The sequence below is a fragment of the Strix uralensis genome, chromosome 8 (assembly GCF_047716275.1).
Source record: "Strix uralensis isolate ZFMK-TIS-50842 chromosome 8, bStrUra1, whole genome shotgun sequence".
Classification (NCBI taxonomy): domain Eukaryota; kingdom Metazoa; phylum Chordata; class Aves; order Strigiformes; family Strigidae; genus Strix; species Strix uralensis.
In genome coordinates this window covers 31,722,722-31,740,111 of record NC_133979.1, presented here as the reverse complement: position 1 = coordinate 31,740,111, position 17,390 = coordinate 31,722,722, and the positions used below count along the sequence as shown (strand labels likewise).

General features: G+C 48.7%; 1 protein-coding gene across 1 annotated transcript in view; it reads left to right on the top strand.

The window, feature by feature from the left end:
* PAPPA2 (pappalysin 2) overlaps nucleotides 1–17,390 on the top strand; it is a 94,431-nt gene that overhangs the window by 53,342 nt on the left and 23,699 nt on the right. Inside the window, exons 14-16 of the mRNA XM_074877272.1 lie at nucleotides 6,561–6,732; nucleotides 9,091–9,268; nucleotides 11,499–11,712. Of these exons, the coding sequence (XP_074733373.1) occupies nucleotides 6,561–6,732; nucleotides 9,091–9,268; nucleotides 11,499–11,712 (564 nt within the window). The remainder of the gene's footprint in view (nucleotides 1–6,560; nucleotides 6,733–9,090; nucleotides 9,269–11,498; nucleotides 11,713–17,390) is intronic.

The window sequence follows — 17,390 nt, the reverse complement described above, 5'->3', positions numbered from 1 at the left end:
GTGGCTTCACTGTCCAGATGTAAGGTGACAAGTGAATCCCTTAGAGGTGCAGAGACCATTTTCATGGGCTGCCCCGTTCTATTTGCTCTCTGCAGCCTAGTCAGTTTCTTGAGTTTAATACTTTGTATAGGGGTTTTTTTTTAGGATGCTCAAGGCATTTTCTGTCTTTCCCTGAGATTAGCCAGTCTCACCTAGAAAAGAATATCTCCCAACAGAAAAGTTTTTCACCAATTTGATCTTGAGTCAATCACAGCATCTGAACAGCTTAGAAACAGGGTGTTTGGTGTCACCTCATGGAAAGGGCCACCCTGTCTGATAAACTTGTTCCAAGTATGGCCAACCCCCGATACATCATGGGAAGGTGAATCACAACACAGAGCAGTTGTGTGAGGTGCAAGGCAGGTTTCCTTCCTGACCCCAGCACAGCTCCTGGTGAAACCCTGAAGCTTGATTTTGATTCCTTGTTCTCCTACCCGTATGGGCATTATGTGAACCACACAAAGCCTTCTGTCCATCCTGTGTCCAGCGAAGAAGGCAACAAGCGCTGAGAGACCCCAAGGTTTGCCTGCAGAGCCCTCGGTATACCACTGCAGTCAGCCTGCCCTTGTTCTGCCCTGGACTCCCTAACGTTATGTACAGGCACTAGCGTTTTTCGCAGAAACGGGATTGAATGTGTCCTTTGGAAGGATCTCTTATTTCATGTTACAGGCTGTAGGAGGTGATGAGTCCACCATCTCCCCTGCTGAGTATTCTTCTATCTAGTAACCCTCTCTGCTGAGAAGTTGCCTCTGATTTCAAGATGAAAGTTGTTGCTTCTGCTGCATCCTTGACAGAAAGGTCTAAATGCCTCCTGGCAGAGATTACTTTTCTGTGTATATATGTCTGTACAGAATGATCAGATTCTCTCACTGTCTTCTCTGTCATGATAAATATTTTTTCCTCCTTAAATCTTATAGCATAAGTCTTGCAGTCCAGCTATGACATCTGCTTGAAGCTCCCTTTTGAAACGCCTCCACTATTTCTATGTCTTGCTGGTAGATGTGGATCAGAAGTTAATTTCTCTGGAAAAGACAGGAGGTGACAGAAATGAGGTGCAGTGTGTTGCCGTGGGGATCGGATATGGTTAAAGGTGGTGTTTGGGATAGCTGAATATGCACCCTTGAGGAATACTGGCAGATAAATCCTACCTGCATGCTGGCCTCGTGATGGGCAGGTGGGCCATCTGCCTTCAGGAAGGAGTTAGGCCAACTCCTTTCAGGAGTGATGAAGGTACAGTCTGTCCTGCCTCAGGCTGGGAAGCTGACTAGACCAAACTTGACATCCCTTCAGCCTCACTTTTTGTGTTTCTATAAATCTACTTCGGTGTAGCAAACAACAAAAAATGACCTGTTCTTGCTCCTTTTCCTTCCTTTGCCTTCCTTGGCTATGGAGGGACCAACAGGTCATTTGACATCTTACTGATGCCTTTCCTCTATCTGTGAGGTAGATGACAGTCGATGACTCACAGAGATGTTATTTTTTGCCAAGTTTCTTTGGGACTCACGTACAGAAGCAAACATCTTTTCTTGAGATGGCAACCTCAATGAAGATCATAATCAAGAAGCATCACCACCGTTGGGTCTGTACACGTAGCCTGCTCCCACAAGGATGGTTGCTATCAGATTTACTGGAAAAGTGAGACCTTTCCCCTTCATGAGAAACACGCCTGAAGGGAGAAATTCCCAAGTGTTTCCAAAACACCTTTTCTCATTTCCTAGCTATTCTCTTTTGCTAGACCACATTGGGGTAAACATCTTTTATCTCACTGATGTTCAGTGCTACAATCCAGACTTCATCAGAGTATATGCAATGACTACTTTTAACTTCAGAAAATTTGACCAAAACCTTTACCTTTCCATCAACATCTCCTATAACCCCTTCTCCCCCCAAAAATTTGCACCATGAGATGAACCTCTTTATAATAATTTTCCCCTCTTAGAGTTGGACCTTGATGATAAGTGCTGTTTTAGCAGCAATCTTTGGGTTGAAAGTTTGGGTAGATACTACAGCAATGTATAGATGATTTATTATACTTTAGGTAGCTGCACTGTATTTGGCTTGGCTTAGCTTGACTTGGGTAAATCCATTAGTATTTTCTGGATTCCATGGAATAATTGCTGTAAAATTTGAAATTCCAGCTTTTTAGAATTTGGGTTTTGTCATAACAAAACGATGTCTCCCTACCAGCGTTGCCACCACTGGTTCAGTGTGCTCCATTGCTGGTATAGGATCCCAATGGAAAAGTTTTGCTCTAGTTTATGGGATCGGTCCCATTTAAAAACAAAGCTCTTATCATTTCAGAGCAGTTAGGGCCATCGCTAGGCAGAATTTCACAAATTTCCAGATCTGAAACTTTCTTTGATGTATGAGTTAGGGGACTCGGTGAGCCCAGAAAATCATGCAGGCTTGGTGCTGACGTGGAATAAGTTAGGAGAAAAACCTTGGTATTTTATAAAAATGTTGTTGACAAATCATTAGTTTGAGCTTCAAAAGATGCTGGGATAAAAATGGAAATTTTTTTTGGATGTTTCATACAGAAAAAAAAAAAAATATTGGCTCATCCTACATCTTATACGGCCTGAATCAAAAATGGGCAAAAGTCAGGAGTTTGCAGCTGCGATACAGGAATTTCATTTATCATCAAAAGGAGAAAGAGCTCCTTCATGCTGAGATCAGAACTGGGCTAACTGCACAATTTCCTCGTCCAGCCTTCGTTAGTGTTCCAGCGGCTGGGAGCAGTGATTTATTCCATCACTTTACGCGAACCCTGGTAAGGCATGTGGATCATGATGGGGCCAGGCCACACAGCTTTTTTTTTTTTTTTTCGTCCTGCACTTGTACTCCGTCAGGCTCAAGGGTGTCCTGGCCCTGAGTATTGCAGTGATACTTATGGTGATGCTGATAATGATAAAGGAAGTGATCAAGGCAAAGTTTGTAGGTAGAGATGATAAATATTTTTTAAGCTAACTGGTATTTTTGAGAAAATCAGACAGCTTTCAATGATGTGAACCCTTCTTCAGGTCTGGAATAGAAGCACCAGACTTCAAAGATATGTATAGGATGAGAACAGTTTCTCAGAACTTGAGTCGATAGGTCCCGGACCATTTCCAAAATAAAGCTTACTGGCTTTTTGTGGGATGGGGGTTGTTAGTCAAGGAGAAAACAGCGATTAGTCATCTTTTGGGGCAAAGAGACAGCTAATTATTTCTAAAATATATCTATGTGAATTAATATATACATGTGATGTATATAAAAAGAAAGATTTTGATATTCTGGCCTAAAATTATCAATCCCTTATGTATAACTAATCTATATAACATTTTGCATATATAAGAATGGAGTAAGAAACTTGCTGATCTCTTGATCCACTTTATACCAGCATTGCCAGTTACATTTCCAAACTGGTGGAAAACCAAGATGTGCCCACTAGTGCTGAAAAGGATCAGAGCTTTGTTACTTGTCACAACACCAACCTTGTCCCAACTGCCAAGGCTGTCCCAGACAATGAACTGTCACTCCACCAGCACCAGCAGAGCTGCTCCAACCAAGCACTTGGCCTGCCTGGATGTGTCCAGAGGGTGCTGCCACCCCTCCTCGAACTCATGCTGCAATGAGCGCACACACCGCACCTCAATACAACACCATAAGCAGATCAAGTTAGGTGTCTTGGGGTCCTGGTGTGGCCACCCAGCTGCCCTGTAGCCTACGGCTGCTTGGTGAACCCACCACTCATCTCCCAGTGCTGCTTCCCAACATGTGGTCTGTGATTTGGCTAGATGACATCCACATGCCTGGAGGCACCCAGGGGTAAAGGACTTTCTTGCGGTGGTGTGTTGATGTAGTACCAAGCACCATGGTAGGTGGGATGCTGCACACCAGCTGCATCTTCCTGCATGCCCGTGGCTGGTAAGGAAGCAGATAGGATGCAAGAGCAATGCTGGAAAGAGGAGAAGTTCAGCCTCTTTTCCACATGCATGTGCAGAGACACGCACATGAGGAAGTTTAGGACAGCAGCTCCGTCACAAGGAAGTGGAGTCGGGGACGGGAGCATGTGTGCGTGCTTGCGCCGGGGGCACAGGCAGGGAGCAAAGCAACCGCCCGGAGAAGGTGACTGCGGGAGGGGAGGGGAGAGGGCTACAATTGGTACCAGATGCCCTCAGAAGCTAATGACCTGACAAACGCTGTGCTCATAAAACAAATTCTTTAAAAAGGAAGCAAATGGAAATATAAGCTAGTGAAAGAATTTGCAGCAGCTGCCCTGAAACCATTTCTCACTTCATAAACAGGTCTGCATTGAAAAAACAGCCCCTTTCTTCTTGTTCTCCTTTGTGGTCCCCTCCCGTGCCCACCAGCTTTCAGGGCTAAGGCCTGCAGGTTTCCACCGTGTCTTTGGCTCTCTGGACTTGTCCAGATTCAACAGCACATTGCGTTCCCTTAATGTCCGTGTCGGCACTGATTTTTTTTTTTTTTTTTTTTTTTTTTGGTGTCATTTGTGGGATTTCTAGTTGTGCATCCTTGACTGGAGAGGTTGAGCGAACGCAAGAGGCAAAGGCTGGCTCTGCCTTCTCTGGGTGAAATGCAGTGCACAAAACTGTCGGCAGCTCTGTGCAAAGCGGGGAGCAGAGGGTAGACGTTCAGGCACAACACCACAGTTGTCACCTGAACCTGCAGCACCTCTGCCCCTGCTTCAGGAGGGCTGTTGTCAGTTTTTGCACCTATATCATTTGGTAAAGGGATAAGCCTGACAGCCAGATGAGGGCATTTTCCTGTGGGAGCTCTTGTGTCAACCCCATGTCTTGGCCTCATTCCATCCCAGGTAATTCATCTACTGACTGCATTTCACTGATGGAGACCGTAGCCCTCTAGCCAGTGCTCCTCTTCACTGTGGGATTATTTGTGATGCTTAATTAATCAGTACCTAATAGCTGGTCCTTGGTGGGAAGCTGCTGCAGTGAGGAGGGGGCTGATTTTTTCCAAGGGACAGGTGACACATTGCAAGCTTTCCAGGGACCTCTTGTAACTTGAGGTGGCGCATGGGGGAGGCTAATTCCTCCTTTTAGCTGCAACTCACCTTGGTGGCCACAGCTGAGTCTGTGGAGCTGGACAGGTATCTGCCGAGATAGTCTTGATCCCAAAGAGCCTGGCATCATTATGCACAGGCTTGAAATGCTGCGTGGGCCTGTGGGAAGAGCAGAGGTGTTGCAGACCATCAAAGCAAAGTGGGAAGGTGACAAGAGGGGGGTGGAGAAGACACCTGCAGCATGTCCAGCTTCTCCCTTCCACCACAGGCTGTGGTGTAGCCGTGTGGACATGAAGCTCGGGCAGCTCTGCTTCTGGGTCTGGGGGGACTGCATATAGTTTGAAGAATATCTCATTAATGGTTCCCTAATATCTGCAGAGGTTTCTTCTCCAGCTAAACCATTCCTTGGAGAATCCTTTGTGGGTTTTCTAATGTCTAATACAGGGTTTATCATACCCATCACTCTTCTATCAGCAGAGGCTTTAAAAAGGTCTTTTCTTCCTGAGCATCTGTTGCTGAAAATCTTGTCTTATTCTGAGCAAAGGCTGACTGAAATTGAAGTGTGGATTCAAAAGTTACCGGAAAGGAGAAACACCCAGTGTTACTGTCTGGGCTTTATTGCCTTTGGAAAGTGCAGATCTCTTGCTGTCCACTGTCTGCCCTCAAACACTAGTGTCTGAGATATGTATGAGCAGAGTATGTATGGGAAGACACACATGAGTGTCTGCAATCATGCGTGAGTCTAACAGCGTACTCTCTATTGCGCTGCAGAGCGTGATTTCAGGGGGTCTCTTGCCACAAGTTCTCCGGTGTCCAATATGATTTGAGCATGTTGGAGATGAGAAATTGTCATGTGGTAGAGACCCCCTTGTTGCTGGAGAAGCTGCAGCACCCTCAGGAAGGTGCTACAATAACTGCTGTTTATAGCTTTACTCCTTGTGCATTCAGGAATGCTGCTTGATAGGACCATCTGAAACCAACTTTCCCACTTCGACCATGGGAGAGTTGTGGCCTTGCTGAATATGCTGTCTGCCTGCCTTCTCCCTGTCACCTCCCTCCTCTTGCTTTCTTGGTCCACCTACACCAAGCACCACCAGGCCCTTTGGTGCTAGGCTGTGTGCAGGCTCTGTGCAGTGCAGCTGTCACACCCTGGGGCAGAGGACCTGGCCTAGCACCACCAGACAGCATGGATTTTGGAAGGAGTGTTGTTGGGCTGTGCCTCCTTTCATCAGCCTAGAAGGACACGATGGTCTGGGGGAAGGTGTGGGTTGGCGTTAGGCTGAGGTCCAGCCAAGGCAGAACTGTGAAAAACTATCCTCCTGGCATCATCGTCAGGAGACTTCAAGCTTGGAAGAAGCTGGGGCCGAGGGATAGGTGTACATCTCTGTAGGCATCTGTGCCCTGCTGAACATCCCACATAGGTGCCACCCAGAGAGAGCCCCTCCTTGATGAAGTAGTCCTGGGGCCCACAGGTTGATCTCTTCCCTCTTTTCTTCCATAGCTGTGTCCATGGTGCCTGTGCAGGATCAGGAAGATGCACGCGGCCACTGCTTGCTCATGCTGCCACCATCAACTGTACCTCTGACAGCCCAAGACACATGGCATGCACTGCCACCTGCAAAAAGGGCTTCATCCTTGGCTCCAGCAATGGGAAGAGCCTGGGCTCCGCACAGGTGAGTGGACCTCAGGGTGGAGGTGATCTCACAGCCTGTTGGACAGAGTGCTAGTTAAGAAAGATTTAACCACCCTGAGGTGGTTGGCGTGACCCCAGGACATCTTGTTCCTCTAGCCTCAACCTCTTCATCATTTTTCTAACAAACCTCAGCCCAGTAGAGGCTCCAGTGCTGGACCTCTGTGCTGGTTGCTGGTGGTCCTTCTCTGAAGGTTCCTCTCTTTCCCTCACTGCAGTCCTCCTAGCTCTCCCAGCCCAGTGCTGCCTGCAGACCATGGCTTTGCCAGGCTAAAGGCTACTGCAGGGGATATCCTAAGCTGGGGTGATGAACTCCTGAAGAGGGAGAGGTAGACATTTCTGTTCTTCAGATGGGCATTGCTGGGAGGGTTAAACATCCCTGGGATGTTTTCTCTCTTAAAGCTGAAGTTAGTGGCTCAGGAAAAAATGAAGTCATTGCAGAGCGACTATATTTAGAGGCAGCAGACAGCACAGAGAGCTTTTCTTCCTTTGTGTTGCATTGCAATAACACTGCCCACGCCAGCGGGGCAGTGCAGAGGTCACCATGAAAGAGTTTGTCCCGCTTTCCAGAGGGCCGGGGGATGTCTCATAAAAGTCACAAGCCAGCACAGCTCTTAGCTGTTGACAGAGGAGACCTGGGACTGATGTGTCCCTGGGAGCTGAGCTGCCTCGGGTCTGGGCAGTCACCTTGGCAGGGTTGTGGGCACAGTGTGTCCCGTCCTTAGGCTGTTCCTGGAGGGGGAAGAGGAGTCTCTGGGGCTGAGCTGGTCCCCACGCCAGCCCAAGTGAGAGCGTGAACTCACACGGGGTGGAGACAGATGGAGGTGAGTCAGGCCACGTCAACAGGATGGACCTTTCCTCTCCTCGGAGAGTTGCAAGCGCTCATGATTCCTGGCAGGCAGGTTTCCCGTGCTGCAGCCATTGGTGTTTGTTGAAGGAGAGGTGGGCGCTGGAAAGTGCATTGGGGCATCTGGGTATGCACTGCTCGGCCCCTTGACACTGGGGAGGTTATTAATTACATGGCCGCATGGCTTTGTGGGCCAAGGCATGCCCAGGGAAAACAAAATGTTCCCGTTCTCTAAAATGAAACCGCACAAAATAAATCTGCCTCGGGTGACAGTTTTCCTGTGTTTGGCAGCAAGATGGGAAACTTCTGGACAGAGCTTCGCCATGTGGCTGTCACAGCAGATGGCAGCTTGCTAGTGCCCTGCACTGAGCCCTCCAGTTACTCGTTTGGCTGTGTGACCCTACTCAACTTGAGTCATTTTGGGAAAACGCACACAGCTCTCCCTGAGCATCCTCTCTACCTGGTTCAGCTACATCATGATCCTGCTTGTGCACCCAGGAGTACCAGACTCAAATTTTAGTGATTTCCTTCAGAGCCACCACGTCGGGGTTCAATCAAAATGTGTTGGCTGGGAGGACAGGTCATACACTTGACTGTACGAGCAGCGTGGTTGTACTCAGACAGTGAAGGGACATCAAAAACAGTTGAAAGACATCTCTTTGGTCTGTGACGTCTGCCTAAGGACTGCTGGACTGAGGCTAGCAGTCTGGGAGTGGAAAGGGTTTGGAAGGGACCTTGAAAAGATCATCTTGTCCAAGCTGCCTGCCATGGCTAGAGACACCTTTCACTAGACCAGACTGCTTGCTGCACACAGTCATCCACCACTGTTTTGATGAAGACTGTGGCACATGATCAACACATTTAGTGGTGGGACCACTGGCGGTCAGGTTCTCATTCAGTCCCCAGCTGTGTAAGAAGGGCGGTGTAATTAGGATTTTTAAGTGAGGTTATATGAATCTCTGATTTCAGTAGCGTCTGTGGGCTGACACATGAGAGAATCTGTGCATTTAGAGAAAAACAATCAACAGGAGAGCTGCCCATCAACAGCTGAAGTAAGATTTGATCTTGTAGGGGAGAAAATTGCAGTGCACAGAGCTGGGAATAATTTGTATCTCAGGAAGCTCTAGTGTATCTTGAAGGGATTTTCCTTTTTCCTTTGGTGTGCTCTGGCACCGTTCAGACAGCGTGCATGCAGCTGGCGTTTTCCTGAGGCAAGGAGTTACAGACCAAGCATCAGCATGTCTCTTGTGCAGGTGATATGTGTGTCACCCCAAGGGCCAGTCACTGCTTTCACACCCCAAAAGTCACCCCGTGAAGAGGTGAGAGCTGTGGGACTCGGTGTCCAGAGTGGGGGAAAAGGGCACATTGAGGGAGGAAAAATGGGGGAAAGATCTCTTTGTCCTGAAACCTGGGTCAGCCCTTTCTGCTGTGGTGGCAAACCAGTAGATTAAAGCTCACTCACAGGGGTCTGACGGAGCCTTGTTTTCTCTGCAGCAGGAGGTGGTGCTGATGTGCAGCTCAGGATGGTGGGACAGATCTGTGACTTGTGATGCTGTTGACTGCGGTGTTCCTGACCAGTCCCACGTGTACTACGCCAAGTTCTCCTGCCCCAAGGGGACCACCTACCTGCAGAGATGCTCCTTCTCCTGCATCCACCCAGCCAAGCTTCAAGGTATGGTCTGGAGTGCTGAGAGATTTAACCACCCTTTTTGGTGCCACCTTTTTGTGCCTGTCACAAGCTGTTCAAACAGAGCATTGTTGCTTTGAATTTTTCAGTTATTCTGGCTTCTGCCAGCCGGGTTGGCTCTTGAGAGACTTCCTGAAATGGTGGGCATCCATCCCCCTTGAGCAGAGACAGCATAGTGTGGGGATAATTACTTCTGACTCCCATCCCCTGGCTGGCAGCCCTTATCCATCCACTTCAGGGTGTAGGGAGGTCTTCTCCTGATAGCTGGTGAGGTCTGGCAGCCTTCAGTATTATGGGGACGGGGGAGGCAAGAAGCGTACAGGCAGCCAGCACGGACAGACAGAGAGGACTTCAGAGAGCCAAAAGTGGCTTGGTGCCTGGTGGCTGTGGGAAAGCCTGTGGTTCAGGAGGCCTGGGGCTGTATAAAGCCATAGAGACCGAAGCCCACAGCTGCAGAGCAGTCTGGGAGATGTTCACCACCCAGACACACAGCAGTCCTCCAGACACGCCATGGCCTGGCTTTCATTCTGCCGACTCCATCAATAGCCGCAGGAATGTTTTTAAGCCAAGTCGGAGAAAGAGAGCTACTGTTCCTGTCTATGCAAGGCTGAGCTGGATGGGATTTCGGGGGTAATTGCCTTGACAGCTTCAAGCATTGGGACTTTATGTGAGTTTCCACCAGTGCCTTTGCTCTGAACAATCACATACAACAAATCATTTTAATGGGTGCCCTATTTTATGGAGACATTTATAGCTGAAACGTATGAAAATCATTTACTTTTTTTTTTTTTTTTAAGTTAAATCTAAGGAGCAAAAACTGCAGGGAATTAAGGTCTCATTTCATGACAGGGGGATGCCGGCAGATCCCCAGTGTGAGCTGATCAAAGGGTAGCACACGGACAACAACTTGACAGCCCAAATTCTGTGCAAACCGATGTCCATTGCCTTGGGTGGGTCAGCTGAGGGCAGGGCTTTAGTCTGATCTTTCACTCACAGCCGCCTCTTATTCCCGCTGAAGTCAACAGGAGGTTTGCCATGGGCTCCCTCGGTGGGAAGGCGTCCCCTCGGTGGAGCGCCCTGGGTGTCTTCCAGCGGCTGACACAACGGCTGGTGGTGCTCGGCCAAGGCTGCCGAGCCACGCGGGTAAAGTCTTAGAGGTCCAGCTGACTTGGCTGAGCTGTTGAGGCAGGGACGTGCTTGATGCTTGTTCTCCCCGAAGGCTCGCATCCTTACGGGCAGGCTCTCAAGGCTAATAAATGCTAAGAATAGGCAAGGAAAGGATGACACGGCTGCGTGGCGCTTGGAGGCGGGGGACGACCCTCGGCAGCACCGGCCCGCTAGGAACGCAAGTGCTGAGCGGAGGCATGGTCTTGCCCCTGGTCCAAGAGCAGTTGTAGCCAGAGCAGTGATCCCATAAAAAGAAAGCGATGCTTGAAGGGAGTGTGGAGAAGTCTGGCTGCACCAGGAATCTGCTGATCCAAACTTCTTGGTAGGAAGAGTCCCATTCACTCCAGTCCAGCTTTTTTTCTTGCTCAGCAGTTCCCAGTGAACCACCCATAGTCCACACCATGTGGGTGATTCGGTCCTGGGCAGGCACCCAGAGCTGTGTAGTTTCAGCCACCTACTAGCTGGGTCTACCAAATGCCCTCTTCTCTAGAGGGAAAGAAAAGAATTGGGCTGTAATACTCAACTTAAACCTTTAATAATGAGTGGTTTGAATTCCCAGTCACACCAGTTAAGGCTTCCATGTCTGTCCTCTTGGCACTTCCCATCTTGCTCTGCACATGTAGCGCAGGATATGACACCTTGTAAGGGTAGGTAAGGACGAGCTGCAGAAAGCACCTGGGGAGAATGAAGACGGGTTAAACTAAATATGACAGATAGATGTCATGTACAGGAGCCCCCAGCCCACTGAACGCTATCTCGAGGCATCACCAGAGAGGGGAGGTTTAAGGGAAAGTTTTGGGGAAATTTACAGAACCAAGATCCTTTCTCCATCCCCTAGAAACTGTCCCTTCCCTGCTTCTTTCTGCATTCAAGGAATTTCTGCCGCAGTGTGACCAAGCATGCAATGGAGTCCATGGTCTTTGTTGCCTCCCTTGGCATTAGTATCCACTCTAAAAAGAGGACTTTTGCTGGTTGCTCTGAGCTTCCCTCAGCAGGACTCCATCCCTGGGTCAGCTGTAACACTAACACACTTCTATTTTGGGGTCAGGAACAAACCAGTGGCTGACCTGCCTGGAGGATGGCCTCTGGTCACTCCCTGAAGCCTACTGCAAGCTGGAGTGCGATGCTCCCCCTGTGGTGGCCAACGCCAAGCTCCTGGTCCCACGATGCCTTCAGGGGAACCACGACGTGGGCTCAGTCTGTCGCTACAAGTGCAAGCCTGGATACCACGTGGCCGAGAACACAGCGGGCAAGCCTAAGAAGTAAGTCTGTGGTGGGTCTGTTATCACCGTTTCCTTCCTTCTCTTCTCTCAGTGTGAGCAAGGAGGAGAGCTGATGGTATGCTGACAGTCCTGAAGAGCTGATTTGATAGGTACAAGACAGAGCAGCTTGCTCTGGTCGTGCAGATTTCTTGAAATATGAGAGGCATTCCCCTGGTTTAGATGAAAACAGTTGGGAGCAAGATCTAAACTGCTATTGCACATGAGTGTATATTAAGTGCCTTAACCTAAAGCATGCAAATTCTCCCATGCACCTCAACACACTTGTCGCTTGGTGAAAATTAAGCATGTACAGAAGTGTTTGCAGATTCTCAGGTAATTAGATGTAATGAGATGCTGGAAGATTCCTGGAGCTGCTGTCTTTCCTAAAAGTGATAAAACGTAGATCGAGACACTGGGAATTGTAAGAATGAATGACTGCCTTTTGTCAGAGTTAACATTTTACCCCCTGCACATCTTGGCTAAATTTAATCTCGAGCACTGTCATTTCAATTGGAGAAGATTTTTCCTGATGCTTTGGGGAAAAATTCCTGGTGATTCACTAGCCCTGCGCTCAGCCAATATTGTGACGCTGGGGGGTAAAGCAGCATTTTGTCTGCAACGCCTTCAGCTGAAGTCCCTGTTGGGTACGGTCACTAAAGACTCCCTGGCACTGGCCTGGTCCTCCCCAGAGTCTTGACGCTAGCCCAAATCAGGTAATTATGTGCTAATTGTTTAATGCCCCCTTCCAGTTTTAATTGGATGCAGACTTCATCTCTACTTTGCTCTGGGGTAGGGTTGTTGTGCACTGGGAAGCAGTTGCCAAATTTCTTGCCTTGTAATGAAGGAAGTGGTTTCTGTAAACAGCTTTTCACAGCATTAGGAGCATTTCTTGGGCCAAGGGGAGCTGAGCAAATTATGATTATGGCTATGATCACATGGACTGCTTTGCAAACTGCAGAGCAGCTTGCGTGCCTGTGGCATTTCAGGCACTGGACGTGCAATCAGATCAACTCAGCTTGCAAAGTTAGGCCATCTCAGTCATGCTACGGCAACTGCTGGTAAAAAAGATGCCCTCTGGGACTTCCTGAGGCTCCTCTGGTGTGTGTATAACTACCCTATGGGTCTGAACAGCTTGTGAGACAAGTCGAGGAAAATCATGCGAAGTGGTTTACATTTTCATAGCAATGCATGTCGACATAACATTTTCACATTTGCTATTATCATTACTACTAATTTGTCTAATATCTTTGATGCTAGAGTACGATCTTGTTACTTTAAGCAAAAAACATTAACAGAAACAGAAAATTCATTGCTTTCTCATCATGCAGATTAACTGCTATGTGAGTGGCCTGATTCAAAGCAAAAGCCTTTCCTTGGAAGTGTAAATGCTGGTGTACCATCGCATCTGGAGCTCTGTGTATACACTGAGCATGAGTACAAACCCATGTAGTGAGTAGCAGCTACTAGCCAGTAAGCAGGCCGGTCAATTGCTGGATTGTTGGAAATCCTTCTGGTGTTTCAGCCCCAGCAGGCGGAGGATGGGAGATGTCGGAGTGAGAGCTTGCTTTGTTCCAGCCAGTTTTGGAGAAAGCAAGTTATTGAGGGTGATGGAGAGCTCTGGAAGGGGCTGGCGCTGGTGGGGGCACAGGCAGGGTCTCAGCTGGTGATTTGGACATCAGGTTTTGCAGTCTTCTGAAGTATTTCTGGGTCCAGCAAACTGAGTTCTTGATCTTCTCCCTGTTGTCCATCAACCCAGCAAGAACCAGCCTTGCTAAAGGATTTAGTGCCATACAGGTGTTGATGGCATAAGAAAACAAGACTCTCTATGTGTACTACATATTGGACAATCAGGCACGATCTACCATTGACAATGAAGACTTCTCATGCCAGCTAACTATCTCAACCTTGGAAATATCATCAGGCTCCCTTTGAATTATTCCTCTAGCTCTAGCGATCATGCCTTTTTAGAGGGGAACAATGGAGGGAGTGTGACCCCCCAGCTGGCCTTGCCAACAGCTATGGGGATCGGTCTGTTTTCCAGGGAAGGTGTAGAGGCATCTTAGGGTGCTCATGGATTCCCAAGGGATCAGTCCACTCTGCTACTATGTGAAAGACAGACTCAACTTCTCACAGCACTGTTATGAGAAGATTGGTCATTTCCTTCAAGGGTTGCTTGTAAGCGCCTTCCTTCAGGGATGGCTTCAGATCCCCTGTGGACAGTGACAGTTAAGCTATAATATGAGTGAGCAGGAACTCAACCCAGCCAGCGCTCAGCATCACCTCCTGACTAGCTGCGGCTTTGATCAGCCTTCTGGAGTGCCTTTCTTTGTCACACACCTTGTAAAACACCATGGCTGCTGGTGTTTTACCAGCACAGTGTTGTACCCCCTGGACTGGGGACCCAACCCTGGGGCCTTGCTTCTCACACAGTAGGGCTATGGTGTCCACCTTATGCAGGCCTGAGCCATGGTGAGATTCAGATGTCTCTGTTCAAGCTGAGATGCTCTTGGACACAGATATTCATGCTATTTTATCACTTCTGTTTTGTTAGTTGAATTTTACTGCAGGGGCAGTAAGGAAGATTAGAATCCTGCAATCTTAGTTGAAATTCATTTCCCATAGCACAAGTAGAAGAGAAAGGGGATGAAGAAATCTGTTGTCTCATGGAAGATACTTTTATCTATTAACCTGGGTGAGGAAAGGCCCTTCAGAAATCACTGCTTGTCTACAAGGAATCCTTGAGGAAATCTTGATTGTGTAATCAAGATCTTGCCAGAGATTTGCTGCTTCTCTGCTGGCAGGATCATCTGACTGACAATTCTTACATGAAGGCTAAAGCTTCTTTGACTCTTCCTAAAGGAAATCGGTTTTCAACCTGGAGAGTCCACATAACAGCCTGGTTTTCAGCTGCCAAGCTGTTTCACGTATAACCCCAAAACAATGGTAATGAGGAAAACTTAATGTATGCATTGTTCATTTGTGCTTTCTGATGGGAGGTTTCTGGTTTTGGGCAGCATCTGTCCAAAGCCAGCACCAACCTACCCACCTGGATCACACAGAGAAATGAATTGTCAAGGAGCAATGTTTGGCATCGTCCACAGCTGCAGCTTTGAAAAGAGCTGGCCTGAAAGTCAGAGGTCAGATACTTTGGGGAAAATGGGCATCACCCCTGCAGTGGTCCTTGCTGTTGTTTCCACCATGAAGTGCCATCTGAAGGAGCTCTCTAAAAGGAATATCTAGGACGTCCTTTAGAGGAGCACTCTAATGCTGAGGGGGTGCTCTCGATTTGGGAACTGAAAAGGTCAGACCCTGCAGAGTGGTTGTTTCACTTGCACAATGCAGCGTGATTCCTTGGAGAGAAGAGATTTGGGGATCTCAAAGCCACCTTTGTGAGGGCTTGAGGCCCTTCTGATAGCCTGTGGGAATGAAGCAAAGAAGAATGAGGTATCCAGGTCTTTTCAGGTAGCTTTGAAAGTCTCAGCCTGCATTTTGACCAGAAATCAAGGGAGCGGAGTGCAGCCCCCTGATGAGCTTCCATGGAGATGTCAGTCCCTCCATGTCCTCTCCTTGTTCAAAGACTATGGAGATCATGAAAGAGGGAGAGGAGTTGGGAGAATGTGGAGGACAAAATGGACTGGAAGGAACTAGCAGACCAGTGGCTGGAAATACATCAGAAAGATTGCAGCAGGCAAATCAGGACAACCTGTCCTGGGAACATCGGAGTTTAGCAGGGCACAGGGCCACTGTACATTTGTGGTGGGTGCAAAGGCGTGGGGTGCTTGCTGCTTCTGCCCACATCTGGCCCCTTCCAGATAAAAGGCAAACGCCCACACAGCTGAGGGAGCCAAACAGCCAGGTAAAGAAAGCACTGGCTGTCAAACAGACTCCTGTGTCGCTTCCACTTCTAAGGTCCCTGATGAAGATTTACAGCACAGGTTGCCCAGGCTGTTTGGAGCAGAGCAGCAGAGGTCCTACAAGCTGGTGTTGCTTTCTTTCAATTTACTAACAAATCTCCCTCCTTCCCCTCTATTCTTTTGAAGCTGTCAGTCTCCTACCATAGGAGATGAGGCTTTAGGCTTTATCGCCATTCCTGTATGGCGGACCCAGTACATGGCTGGATCCCAGCCAGGCTCCTGCGTGCTCAGCTCCTGGAGCCGGGTGAGTGCTCATGCCTTCACGTCAGACGCAGCCCTCGCTGGCCTCAGACGTCTCCCCTGCCTCCCCTACCCATTAGGTATATGCTTGCCTGTTTGGAGGGGGAAGCTTTGACTCCAATTTTCCTGGCCCCCTTGTTAATCCTTGAGAAATGCTTCTAACCCAGTTCAGAAGAAGTTAAGTGTTCTGGAAATTTCAAGCTGCTATGAGGTTTTATATATATATATATATATATATTATTTTTTTTTTAAAGCCTCTCCTTTCACTTCTCTGTGTCTTAATATAAACTGCTCACTTCCTATGTGTGGCAGTGGTCCACACACCACCTTCTACGCTGGGGTCAGCCCAGGTTAGCCCTGTTTGAAGTTCCCCAGCACAGATACTGGTGGTGGGGTGAGCCTCCAGAGTGAGGTGGTTTCTCCCCCCAGACCTAGGTGGGGTGCAGGTCTGGGCAGAGGTGGGAGAGGCTGTGCACAGTGCCGGCCCCTGCTGGGGTCACTCTAGCACCACATCAAGACATGAAGCCCTGGTGAAGATGATGGGGTTCTGATGGGCCTCTGAACCACACCGTGTACCTGTGCAAACTGCAGCTCCTGCGGCGTGTCCTCCCCATGCACTGGCCCTGTCCCCAGGTCTTCCTGGGCAAAGGGCCTCTGCCATGATTTGGAGGAGCAATAGGGAGGTGCAGTGTCTACATCTGTTATACCCCAGTGACCCATGGGGGAGTGAGTAGTAGCATGTGGCTGGGATGCTCCTGGTTTGTAAAGGAGTTTGCTTGGTGCTTGAGGCATCGCTGTTGCAGTGAGGCTTTGCACCACCAGTTTGCTCCTATGACCGTGATGACATCAGCTTAACCCCCAGCTATTTACCCCCTGCAAGTTGTACGGCTGGATCACACCCTGAGTGCCAGGCAATTCAAGAAAAGGAAAATGCTACTTGAGGACCTGGACATCCAACATGGGATCAGTACCTCTAGGCATGCTCTTCAGCTCACCTTTAAAGGTGGGCAAAGCAAAGCATTCAGACAGACAAGGGAGGAGGCAAGGTCTGATGGGGACATCTTTGAAAGGCAGTGACCATCATCCCAGTGGAAAAGACAAGCAACCAAGAAAGTTAAATTAGGGGTGGGCTGAAACCAAAGATGTCCACTATGGGATCCAGAGTTGCTCCTCCTCGCCACCCTTCCAAAATAGTAGGTAGTTGCAGTTCCCTTCAGTCAATTCAAGGCTACTGCTCTCGAGGTGAGTTTGCAGCACCACTTACTGCTCAGGTGCTTACACTGTGGCCACCCACACTCCTGGTGTGGTCGGGTGGGAAGATCTGTGCGGAGTTCTGTGCCGGGGGACCTGCCACACCCCATCCCCTCCCCTGCCTGCCTCCATGCTACCTGCCGGAGCCTGAATTCACTACAGCAGGAACCCACTGCCACCTTATACAGTCCATAAGGAAAAACAGATCCCTGATTTCTGAAGGGAGAAGGGAAATCTATAAAAGCTGCAAATATTTAACAAGATGAGAATGTT